The sequence below is a fragment of the Gossypium raimondii genome, chromosome 11 (assembly GCF_025698545.1).
Source record: "Gossypium raimondii isolate GPD5lz chromosome 11, ASM2569854v1, whole genome shotgun sequence".
NCBI lineage: Eukaryota > Viridiplantae > Streptophyta > Magnoliopsida > Malvales > Malvaceae > Gossypium > Gossypium raimondii.
In genome coordinates, this window is record NC_068575.1 from 62223150 (window position 1) to 62237492 (window position 14343).

Below are 14343 nucleotides of genomic sequence, written 5' to 3' on the forward strand. Positions count from 1 at the left end.
TGGCTTTGGAACAATGGTCCTTAGAAACTTGTAATGTATTTTTAATGGGGATCCAAACATACTTTTACATGAACACGTAATTTGTTGTAAGATGGTCAAAAAAAATTTTAAGCTACAATTTGTTATTTGATTATAGATTAATTGGTATTTTTACATTCATATTTTTTATAGGCTTTAAAGAAAATGCATGTTGGAAATTTGCCCACTTTCGTAAAATTACCATGGAAGTTTTTGTACTAAGAGTCAAATTGCATTTTGTCATTTTTACTCGAAAATACAATAAAATGAGTTTTCGTAGATTAGATTAAAAGCAAATTGGTCATTTCTATTAAAAAGTTCATCTATTTTTACTATTGAAAATTAGTGTAATAGTTACATGTGGCGTACCACGTGTACACGATGCTAATGTATAGGGATAAGTTTTAATAATAGAAATTGATGGAAATTTTACCAAAAGGATCGGTTTACTCTTTGATTAATGTATAGGGATTAATTTACCAATTTTAATAGAGAAGATAAAATAAAATCGACTCTAATATAAGAACCTCAATAATATTTTTATCATTTGTTATAATTACTTTAAAACTTTACATGAAGATGAACGACAGACAAGACAAAAAAAGAAAATAAATATCTAAACAATATAAATGTGAATTTTATCCACCTATTTTTATTAAAAAATCATCCCTCTAATTTTTTTTATCTCTCTAATTTTGTACATTATATAAACTGAGAAATTAGTCGAATTAAATAACACTATTAAATTTTATTATTAAGGTCTGTTTGATTGTCGTAAAATATTTTCCGTAAAATGATTTCGGAAAATGTTTTACTTTTCTCGTAAAATGATTTATTGGAAAATATTTTCGGTGTTTGATTGAATCATGTAAAATATTTTCTGCTTGCTATGATTTTTGAAAATATTTTTCGAAAAGTTTTTTACATATATTAATATATATTAATAAATTTTTATATTTTAAATTATTTTTACATATATTGCAAAATTTATTTATAATAATACTCAATTATTAAGCTATAATATTAATCGTTATAAATTGAAAAAAAACTAATATCAAATAAATTATTTGTAATTGTGTTAAAAAAACAAGTATTGAATAATTAAAAAAACAAGTTACTGGAAAATCGATAAACAGAAGCATTTTTCTACCGGAAATGAAGGAAGGAATGAAGGAGGCGATAGAGAGGAGAGCACGGAAAATGTCTTACGGAAATTGAAAGGGTAAGACATTTTCCCTAAAACGTAACCCATTTTCTCTTGTTTTGGAGTTCATTTTCCAAATGGAAAATATTTTCCGCCAATCAAACGCTGGAAAAGTTAGAAATGATTTTCCGGAAAATCAATTCCGTCAATCAAACAGACCCTAAATCTCAAATATGAAAATAAATTACAAGACATTGGTAAAAATTAACAGTTCACTTATTTAAATGTTACAAATTAGCAAAAAGCAGCAATCTAAAATTATGAATTTATCTAAAGCCAGATTAATTTATCAGTTTTCATAAATTACAAGGATTAAATTCAGTAAATACTAATTTTTTTAATTTTAAAATGATAAAATTCAATTGATTCCTCTTGGCAGTGTTGGAAAGTGGTATTTTCCAAGTAATATAGAGAGCCTTAATTGAAAAATAAAATTCGATTTTTAATCAAATTATTTTAATAAATTGTATTTTGATTAGATAAAATAAGTTAATCAAATAAATTTCGGTTTTAATAATATAAAATTTCCAACTATCTATTAATTTAATTTGATTAAATGAAGAATTAACTAAATTAAGTGAAAAATATATAACATTTTAAATCGTTTGGAAAAATAGCATCATCATTATGTCTTTTTACGAAATTGTGAGTCCCATTTAGAATGTTGCATCCTATTTTTTAATTGTTATTTATTTGATAAAAATATTGAAACGTGAAACAATAGTTTCCTTTAAACGCAAAGAAAGAAAGATGCTTATGGCTTCAAAATTAAGGAAACCATTATTTTTGTAACACCGAGGCTTCTGTGTTTACTTTATGCTTTGTATTATTTATTTTTCCCCAAAAAAAAGTAAATAAATAAAGCATAATAGATTTTTTTGGGTGGATTCATAATGGGCAATAAGTCAAATTTACCACTCAAAATAAATAAATGATTGGTTTTCCATGTTTTTCTATTTAGACTTTTTTATCTTTGATTTAAATTTAAAAATTTATATATATATATAATTTCAAGTCGAATAGACACTAATTCAATTAAAAATTACTAAAACCTATTATTTTTACAAAATAATAAAAATTAATATGATAATATCTTTACTTTTTATATACAAATATCTGAATTGTTTTCAAATCTTTTACTTAACCGTTTCAATCAAGTCTCTTTAATTTATATATATTTAAAATGTTTTTTTTATATTTTCACTCCCGTAAGTATGTCGTAATCTAATGTATATATACAATTAAAACCATAATAAACTACCATATTATTTTTGGCCGAAAAACTCCCGCAATATTATTACTTTTTTAATATTAAAAAATATTTGATGGAATAACAAGATATATTATGTTTGTAAAATGAAAATTTTAATTCAATTTTGGAGAAAGAAGAATAGCAAACTTAAAAAATTATTTTCATAAACAGTAAAATAAAATAATAGATAAAATAGTGATAAATAAAATATCATTATCAATTTTTTGGCAACGTCGGTTGGGGTTGTAAGCTAAAGTTAAAGTTAAAAGGTGGTTATACCTAAGCACCTTCTAACTTAGCTTGTCTAATTATTTAATATTTTATTTTCAATTATAAGTGGCAAGAAACCTTTTACGAAACTTTATTTTAATTATTTTTACGAAAGTTGGGTGTAATTTTTTGTTATACTAAATTCTTGTATAAATCTTAAATCAAACGGTAAGAATCAAATTTCACCTCGCGAATTTTGCTTCTACTTGTTATGAATTATGAATGACAATTTTTAAAGAATATATATTAAATTATGGTGTGTGTATATAATGCAGGTAGAAAAAATTATGTAATAAATATATTTATTGAAAATTTATATAAAATTAAGTAAAATTTTGATTCATTTAAGTGAGAAAATTAAAATTTTAAATTACATATCGTGTCATGGAGTTCAAATCGAATTTTGATTATTTTAAATAAAATATAAAAATAAAAATACATTTATAATAATATAATTTATTTTATATATAAAAGAGTATTTTAGTAATGAAAGTATCTTATCCCTTGAAGTATTGCATATATTAGTTTTATAATTTTAATAATTTAATATTATATTATATATAGAATAATATTCTAGTATTATATCTATACTTCAATATTATATAAAATTACGATCATAAATAATTCACTAATTTTTTTAATTCTACGTTAAATGGAAGCAGTTATGGGTGCAACCGAAGTTCATAAAAGCAAATTATTTCTTTTTCAACATTCATGTAATAATAAAACTGAAATAAATAAATGATTCATCAATAGCAAAGCTAGAAATTTTTTTATGGAATCGAAATTAAATTTTAATTTTTATGATAGTAAAATGTAATTTCATCATTTTAATAGTTTATGTCTTTATAATTTTTAGAGGATTAAATCAATTTTTATTATTTTTAGAGGGAAAAATATAATTTTATCTTTACTAATTTAAAATTTTAAAAATAGATTTATTTATACACAAAAACAAATAAAAATATAATAAAAATTAAAATGAAAGAACAATGAATGATCAAAAGTGAAATAAAATTATCACTAAAAGGAACTCGAAGAATAGTTACATGTATGTATATGCTTATATATATATATATAATTGATTGTTTGTAACTTTTACGAAATTAAAAAGTTACAAAAAGTAACTTCAAAAAATAAAATAAAAACATAATATTAATTAAAATATAACAACAATATTAATACATATAAATAGTATGTAACCTCTATGAAGTTTAATGTCATAAAATATAAACCTAATTAGTTTTAAATCAAAATGATCTTGATTTTTTTCTTTCTCTTATACATAATTAATTAAAAATTAAAATTTTAATTATATACAAATAGATTTATTTATACATAAAAAATTAAAATTAAAATAAATTATTATTTTTGCTTGCATTATATGACCAAGATGGCCTATACATAATTCAAAAATATATATTTATCTATAAATTAAATAATAAATAAAATAACTAAAATATAATAAAAATTTAAAATTTATAGATAAACTAATTAACTTTTTTAAAAATTTTAAATAGTTTTTATTAAGTGCCAATGTCTAAATTATACCTATTGATTTTTGTACTATCTAAAATACCTCTATTAACTCCTATGACTCCCTTAGGAGTTTATTTTAGATTTTATGTTTTTTGTGTTTATTTATGTTTAAAAATATATATCATATTTATTATTTTAAATAAAATTATTTATATTTATTTTAAAATCCTTTAATTTTTTTCTTAAACAAATGATAATATATCATCTTGTTATTAACGGATGATGCATGAGACATATACATTATCGGTGTATCAAATATTTTCTTATAAATAAATGCCAACCCACACTCGATAATACATTATTGATTATTATAATATAATTTGTCAGTGAAAATAAATAGGATTAAAATGATGATGGGTTTAATTTGTTTATTATTTAAAATTTCAATATGTTACAAGAGACAAGTCATTATTTTAAACTTTTGCAATTTTTTTGCTTTAAGAATATACTAAATGATAATATATGAGTTACATATTTGTAACTAATTTGAGAGTATTATAAGTGCCCAATGTAGAGATGAACTAATCATGACCAATGTATGTGAAGCAAACAATGACCAAAGCAAATCCAAAATCTTAAATAAATAAAAAATAAATACTTATTTTGCCAATGATAATCTTTAGGATACTTTGATAATTCCTATGAAAGCAATACCATTTATCAATTTGTACATAAAAAAAAATAGTGAGAGTCACCTTTCAAATTTCAGTGAACCTTTTTTTTTTAAGGAAACAAATATAATGGAATAAAATTGAATAAGCAAATAATTATTATTTTTCAGTAAAATACCCATTCCACAAAAAATTAAAAAAAAATCTATCTTCATAAATAGTGAGACAAGAGAAGTGGCAAATGGCTTTAAAAATTGTTGAAAACTATTTATTTGAAAAACGGAAAGTTATTATTCTCTTTTCCTATTGCTTGTTTCCATCATTCCTTTTTATTACGATAGTAGATAGGTGTATTTATTATGTGTATCAAACAAGGTTATAAAACATTATTATTATTTATTATAAATTTTGATTATATCAGTTCTTTTTTATATAATGCTTAGAATTATACTTAAAATTATCCATAATCCCTCTCAACCTATAAATAGAAAGATAATATATTTCAACGCACTCGAATCTACGTCCTCCTGCATTAACAACAATGCCCATGTCAATCGAATTAAAACTCAATAGATTAAAATATTATTATTTTTAAAATGCAATATATAATCTTATAAAACACAATATATAATAATTATTTCGTACAATAGTGATAATTTCTTTTATTTCATAAGTGGATTAAGCGGTCATATATTTTAAATAATAATTTAAAAATATATTTTTGAAAAAACTCTATCTGTATTGTTTGCGCAACTTAGAACAAAATTAATAACACATGTTACAAAATTTTACTAAGAAAGTGTTGATTAATTTAATTTTATGATTTAATTACTCAAACATATATATATATATATATGTAAATCTTTTAAAAATTAATATTTAATGTCTTGAAAAGTAAAGATAATAGAATGTTTCAAATTACAAAAAGGAAAAAAGTTAAATCCGAATCTTTGCTAGTTAAAGTATCATAGAGGTTCATATATTAAACGTCGAATTACATTTTGTTTTCTACAAAAAATGGACAAATTAATTTATATACGTCAAATGAAATAGCAAATTGATCATTTTGATTAAAAATTCATTCTTTTATACTATTCAAAACTTATTAGTTGATGATTAATCAAATAGTGACACATGTACATAGATTAAAGTAGATGACACTTTTAACATTTAATAAAATAATTAATTTACTTAATAAAATGAAATAGAAACCTCTCTACGGTACTTTTTGCTATAAAACCAAATGATAACCATAATTTAAAGAAAAAACCAATTTGAAATTTTAATAAAAAAAGTTGGCAACCAGAATTACATTGTTAAGAAAGTATTATGCGGTTTACAAGGAAGCTCCAATTAGATTCCAACACGTAACATTCAAACAGCTAGAATTAATTTAACTAAGCATAAAAAATGCGAAAAATAATAATGATAAAAATCCAGAAAATAAAATCCATGAATTGTTGGTAATTATATAACGAGAGAGCAAACCACAAATCATGCCATATCCACAAGTCAGCATTATACCGAACACTTCATTTCACACACAAAAATGTAAAAAAAAAAAAAAAAAAAAACCATTAATGAGACGCAGAAATTTCTTCCAATCCAAACACTCCTTTTTATTATTTGGGTTTGGTGGGATTTTTTTTTCTCTCGCTTTTTCATATTCTTTTTCTTCTAAGGAAAACGTTAAAAATATAATAACAATTAATAATAATATAATAATTTTATTATTAGAGAGAGAAATGAGGGAAAGCCAAGTTTAACGCCAAGCAGATGCGACGGTGAGTGTTCGGCCCAGCCAACCGAAGTTAACACCTCCGTTTTCTTCTTTAACGGTGAATCCTGGGTTGACTCGGTTGCCTGAGTTGAGTTTGGCGCGCATCGTTTCGGCAACGGTTTGGCTCAGTGGCTTTAACTCGAACCCCGCCATGCTCATCCGGGCCCGCCACTTCCCGAAAACCTCGCATCTTTCAACGCGGTCCCTACCTTCACAAGCAACTGAGTTGGCGATTTTGCGTAACAGCCCTTCCTCTAGCTTCGCTCGGTCCGGGTTATCCCTCAACACGGTCGACTCAACCGAGTCGAATAAAGCTCCGTAATATCCGCATGCTTCTCCCACCCTTGACGCGAACGGCGCCGTATTCGTGTTCATTTCTTGTTCCACTAATGTCACCACGCGCGGTGCTAATCCTTTCACGCGGCGCAAGAGCTCGTCTCTTGGATTCTCGATGGAGACGCTTTCGTCCGGCATCCGGTAAAGCTTGAACGCGAAATTAACGGCCAATGGTTCGTCTTGTTCAATACCCAGTGAGTCGCGACTCAGATCGCTGAGTTTGAGTCCGGATATCACATTAAATTTCAAACTCACTCCGTAACTTTCTGCAAATTGACTCAACCTATCGCCAACCGTCTTCAACCTTTCATCTCCACCGTTATCAGCAATGGCAGTGATCTTTACTGTTGCAGGCTTCCCATTCCCACGCTCAGAAAGCGCGTGGAGAAGATTCATGTACTGCCCCCCTAACCCAAAATCAAAATCAACAACATGAAACTTATTACAGCTTGGTTTGTCTAAAGTGGCATCGAGGATAGCCTGATTAGCAGCCAAGAACCCGAGTTTAAAACAAGGAGACAGATCATAAAGCAACTGAGTTGAAGCAGCGTGTTCTTTGCTGAACAACTCGGCCACCGGTGGTGGGTTTTCAACCGAGTTAACCCTCGATTTAAGAGCTGATAGCATGCACTCCATCAACCTCTGTTCTGAGCTACCTTTTGAGTTAGCAGCTTGAGCTAATCGGGTCAGGATCTCGTTAACGACGTCGTTTTTGCCCTCGGAAATAGCGGCTGCGGCATCCAATATTGTCTGCTTTGAACAAGGTGAAGCTGGAGAAGCCGTCGATGACGTGGACGAGCACGATGAAGTGGTTGATGTAGGTGATGGGGCAATCGGGTTGTTAGGGCTGCCGGTTGAACCAATCAAGTTTTGTATCGTTTCAGACCACTCACTGTTGATATTGGTAATAACAGAAACAGCGTCTCCTTCGTCGTTATCGTCGTCCAACAGCTGTTTCTCCAGATCTTGAAGTTGATTCATCATTTTCTTTTCCGGGTCGTGCGGCTGAACAACCCGCGTCGAAACCTGGTTCATGTACGGACCACCTGATAACCCAGTGCTCACGGCCTGGATTGTAGCCCCGGTGTTGATACCAAGAGGAACCTGTTGCGGCCTCAGTTGCTGTAAAAGCGGCAAACCATACCGCTGCGACATGCAAGAAGAAGGAGACGAGAAATTACTCATAACATCAGGCGACAAGTTGGACGGTAAATCGATTGGAGATAACGGAGAAATCGGAGAAGTATGCTGGTAAGTTCTGGGCTTAACCGAACGGAGAAAAAGACGACCGGGATTATTGTTTAGTGCTTGTTGCGTTTGAAAATCCGCTAGTGTTCGCTTCCCGATGAAACCAGGCGTTGCTCGGTTCACGATCTGAGACGACGTGTCCATGAACATTCCGGGGACCTGTGTCCGGTACGGTGCAGTCGTTTGGTTGTTGTTGATGGTACCAGTGTTAACCACCGATCTACCGGCTAACCCACCGTAAAAATCTGGGCCACCCCCAGAGAATCCCGACGCCATTTCACCTCCCACTCTCTCTTCAGGTAAACAGTTTAAAAAGAAAAGAAAAAAAAGAAGCAGAGGGTTCAAAGAATCAAACTTCCTAAGAAACGCATGACAAAAGCGAAAGAGAGAGTTTCGCTAATGGCGAATAAATGATTATCTGAATGTAACGGAGAAAAGGTTAATGAAGAGAGAGAGAGAGCTTCCAAAATCCATCTGGTTTTTATTTAGTGGTTTTCGGTTTTCTATTTAAATTAATGTGAACAGACTTGATCAAATACAAGGATTAGATCATGGCCGTTAATTCTTCGTGATTTGGCAGCGTGCGGTGATTACATATTATTTTTTCAAAATTAAAACCATAAGACCAACTCTTCTTTTACATTGGATATAGGTTCTTTTGCCAGCAGTTTGAAACAAGCACCACTTGTCTTACCCGAGCTTTGACCACACGCAAATGAGAACGCAATTAAAAAACAAAGGAAAGTGGTTACCACGCGATGAGCAAAGTGATCGTCGGACTTGAATTTCAAATTGTGTGAAATTCAAATAGGGGGAAAGGGTGTTTGGTTGGGAATTTGATCACCTGACAGGACAGTTACCAACTGTTTAAAAAGGCGAGCGACAATAACCCAAGAAATGCAATCCAGAACAACAACGAAAGCGATTTATGGACTACGTGGAGCAATGAGGTTGAGCTTTGATGGAACTCGCGGTAACCGCCCCGTGAATTTGTAAACTTCTCGTGGCTTGTTTCGCTGATTCGAAATTCCAGTACCTCGGTTTGTCCTAACCTTAACCGACGATTCCCGGTTGATTCTCTTACATTCTTACCGACACGTGTTCGTTTCGGGCAGAGAATTTCAAAATCCATTAAAAGGTTTAGCCCCGACCTTAAAATATTCATTTTCCACACCTAAAAAATTATATAATTTTATAATTTAAATATTTTATGCATTAAAACCAAAAACAGAATTTATTAAAGCTTCAGCTAAGAAACAGCTATTCTACTCGTTTTCTATATGATAATTTTGAGTGCATAAGATTTATTCATTCGTTAAAATAACACAAGTATGGTTTGAATACGAAAGTCATTATGGTTTTTATTTTTATTTTCTTTAAATTAAAGTAAAGTTGGTAAACGGCTGTAATTTAACCGAATTTGACAAGATATTTGGTGTGAAAATGACCGTTTTCGCACTAGAACAAGTAATTTGGATTTTACCTGGCCACCCGTCAGTGAACCAAAATTGGACCGATCAAAATAGTAGTCAAACACTAGAATTTCATACGTGAACAAAAATTCCCTTAAAATCGATTTAACCGATTCCATTTTACATTAATTGATTATTTTTATTAAATCGAAAATTATTGAAATTTATAATCGAATTCATTATTTTAGTCTCACTTAATATTCTTTTTTCTTCTAGCCGAGTTGAATTTGAGGGGCAGATAGGAGTTTTAAAATTTAGTTATTTTATAAATACAATACCTATAAAATTATATTTTATCCCTTAAAATTAAAAAAATAATGCATAATATATTTATATTTTGACCTATAAAAAATTACAATTAAATTTCAGCCCTTATTAAAAAATTCTACACTCGTCACTGTTTTTACCTTCCACCTTAATTTTTAAAATATTTTAATTAATTAAATTTTATAAAAATATTTAAAACTATTTCATTGAAAGTTTGGTGATCTATTTTTTATCTATAATAATTTTTAACAAACAAAAATTAAACTAAAAACTATTTAGTGGGATGAAAAGAAAATAATTTTAATTTATATTAAATAAGAATAGTTAACCAACTTATTATTAAGATTTGCATGATGATAATATTAAATCTTTACAATATGTACATTTCATACTTGCAATACTGTAATTTTAGATTCTATATAACATTTTAATACATGATTTTTAATGCCATATAAAATCAATAAGTTACTATATTTATACTAGCATTTTATTTTGATTAATTTTTATATTCCATATTTTTATTTTGTTTTAAAGTATTACCTCTAATAATAGGAAGGTCAACCCCAAGATTCTTTAATATATACTGGAGTTTTTAAAGTTGACACACATGATCTTAATTAATATTTTAAAATAACAATATATATATATATATATATATCAAATAATAATTTATAATTAAATATCTTTAAAGTATACTATATTACACGACACTTAAGTTGGGAGAGGCAGTTGGCAACCTTAAATATAGTAAAATATCAAAATAAATGGGAAAGAATTGCATCCAAAGGATATTAAAAATTTTTATTTAACCCTTCATCCATTTTCTTAAAATTTACAATTGAACCACTCATTCAAATTGTAATTTCTTTTGAATTTCCTCTAAACATAAAAGTTTAATCTATTCAATTCTTAAAATATCTAAAATTATTGTAAAACTTCACTTTACATGTGATACCAATTCAATCAATAACTTTAGTCGTTTAATTCATGTAATACAACAATATCTTGTAATGGGATTATTGAAATGTAAGATTATTACTAAGTATATTCATATTATCTTATTTGATTCATTAGATTGAAAGTTAGTATTTTTATTTGGTTGACAAAATATAAAATTACTTAAAAATAAAATTTACTAAAATTAGCAGTATTATCAATTTGATTTAGAGACACGGTATAAAAATATAATTATAAAAACTTTAGAAAAATTATTTGTATAATTTATAATTATTAGCTAAATTTATCGGTTCCAGGTATAATATGTGTCGTTATGTTAAACATAATTCGAACAGAATAATATTTATTCGAAAAATAAATAAAATTTATTTTGAGTTGGAATAAGTAAAAGATGGCTAAATTGCAGCTTTCCACCGTTGTAGGATTTTAGCCCTTTCATATAATATATATTTAATATATTTAATATTTGAGATGATACGTAGCATCAACGTGTCATTAAAAATATTTAATAGCAAATATAAAATATATATTTTAAAATGGCTCTTTCTATTGCTTATAGAGAAATAATAATTTTAACATTTGGAACTCTTGTAAGTTTTCAATTTTTTAGTTACAGTTGATTGAATATTTGTGATTTATATTATTATAAATAAATTATTTTAATTATTAAATATTTATTACTTGTAATTTATATTAAATTTATATTATTCCGTGCAATAAAGAAGGCAAAAGAATGAAAAATTTGACAATTTGCAATAGGTTGCGTGTTAGGCAAAATCTTATGGAAAAAATTGGTTACGAAAAAGTAAAACTAAAACTACTTTCCGTTTATTTAACTATATGTTTTTTCTTCTCATCAAACAGAATCAAAACATCCCACGTCGACACGTGTCAAATGGTATCACATCTCCCACTTATCAGCTTCCATTTTTCGGTTTTTTATTTTTTCCGTTTATCCATGTTTTAATTTTATTATAATTTAAAAAATTTTAATTTATTTGAATATTAAAATACTTTATCCCAAAGTTTTTTAGAGGTAACGTGATTCACCATCATCAAGTATTTTGCTTAATAACATTATAATCATATGTGTGTATAAATTATAATATACACGTTTTTGTTATTTATATGAGTGAGATAAACAAAATATCAATTCGTTTTACATGTATTTTGTTATTGATTTGAGCTTTTAATTTATTTGTTAAATTATTATTTCACCCGAAGAAAAAAATTAAAATTTAAATAAATTAAAAAAGCAAGTAATTATCAACCTATTTAAATCGAGCAAAGAGTTTGAAATCACAATTCTATCATATTAAGAACACATGCCTCAATAAATTTATCCTTTATGCACTCCTACACAATAAATAACATCAAGATAGGTATATTTATTTTCATAGGTGTTTTTACTAATACTATCATTACTTTGCTAAATACATATATTCAACTTGTTTTTTCTTTCCCTATTAATTTAAGCATCATAAAGCATCTCAAAACACAAAATTTAAGTCCTCCGAATAATCTCCACTCTTTTCTTAACCTCTTTTTCTTTTTGAAAGTTCACGAAGTATAATACAATCAAAATATAAGTACAAATACATGTCTGATTAACTATTTGGCGTTGAATCAAATTGTTACCATACAAGCAAACTAAAACAAGAACAAATAATCAAACTATTAGAACACAAACTGATAACTAAATCAATCTGACTAACTAACTAAACTAAAATCCACAAATAAATGAAAAAAATTAAAACCCGCCTATTTTAATTTAACATAATATCTTTAATACTTAAAACCCAAGTCTCCATCTTTTTAAACATTTTCTTCTTTCTCTGGTTAGTTAATTACTTAATTTAATTTGAAAAAAATAAAACCTTAATAACATAAGATTAAAAGGGGGGCAGCAACGTCATTTAATTAAATAACCATTGTTGTGGGGCCCCGTTTGGTTTTAAGCGGTATTCTTTTAACCGGGGATAGCCGGTTCACAAAAGGAATCGAATTGCCGCCGACTCTTCGGGTTTGGACACGCTAAACCCACACGCCATCCATGACACACGAAATCCACGCTCCCATAAACCCCGAAAATAATGTGGGAGATTACTTAATTTAAAGACGGATTTTTAATTTAATGTTTTAATACTTGAAATATATATATGTATGCATGAAAAGCGGTCCACATTTAGTGAGAAACACAGGAATTCAATGAAAAAGATTGGTCCCATGCATGCCTAGGAATTATAGACGCGAAAATCCCAAAAAGCCGACGAAATAAAAAATTCGTAATATAAATAATTTTAGTTATAAATTTTATTTCACATATTGTCTTATAAAAGTGTTATTACTTAATAAACACTGACCTTTACTTTCTTTAATAAAAAAATACTGCTAATACTATTAGTAGCCTAAATTTCAGAGAAGCAAATAATAAAATATTATTCATTTTATACTAAAGGTATTATATTCAATGAAAAAAAGTATTATATTCTGTAATGTTTGACGGATTCACGTAATTATGAGATATAAGTTTATGTTATTCTAATATTCTTTAAATTGGATGATTATTTAATACTTTAATAATTCACATTTTTGAATTTCATAAGATATTTTGGTATTTAAATTTTTTAAACATATACGACTTTTTAATCTTATTTGCAAAATTAAAAAATTCATTAATACCAAATAATAATTACTTTAAATTAATTACATTAATCAAGTTATGTGAATAAGGGTAAAATACTTAAAAAATAATAAAAGTTGAAATATTTGGTTTTTATAAAGGGAAATGGGGGGGGGGGGGGGTCCAAAATTTAGTCCCCACTGAAAGCCAATTTGAGAGAAATGATTAAATCAAGTTGGCTTTAAAAGGGATTCATGTGAATCATCCAACCTTGTAATAAACAGTTAAAAATGCATTTGTTCTCCAGAGATTTTTCAAAGATCTTCCATAATCTCATAAAGATTCTATCTTCTTGTGTGTTATAACTTCATTAAAAAAAAAAACCTTTTGATGGTTGGATTAGATGGTTGAATAGAAAAATCATGTTTTGATGAGTTTGATTAGTGGAGTGTAATCGGAAATACAATAAATTATTGTAAATTGATAACAAATCGAGAATGGAACAAAAAAACCAATGGTTTAACCTCTTATAATTTTTTATTTAATTATTATTAAGTTAACAGTTTGACCGATTAAATAAAAATCTGTTGATGTAATAAATTTGATCACCATTTTATTTTTACATATTGATGTCCAAATTCAGATTCTATTCTTTGTTTAAATTTGTTTTGACTTAAATCTCGTTGAAGTGTGAGTCATGGATACACCTATCAATAAGTTGAGTCGAGGCCGCAACCTAGCTCCAACAAGATTTCAAGCCTAAACT

General features: G+C 27.4%; 1 protein-coding gene across 1 annotated transcript; it reads right to left on the reverse strand.

Moving 5' to 3' along the window:
- Nucleotides 1-6488: 6488 nt before the first annotated feature.
- On the reverse strand, nucleotides 6489-8741 carry LOC105801798 (scarecrow-like protein 8). Its single transcript, XM_012633088.2, has one exon. It carries the CDS (start codon nucleotides 8532-8534, stop codon nucleotides 6657-6659), a length of 1878 nt encoding a protein of 625 aa, XP_012488542.1. The 5' UTR covers nucleotides 8535-8741; the 3' UTR covers nucleotides 6489-6656.
- Between the last annotated feature and the right edge of the window lie 5602 nt (nucleotides 8742-14343).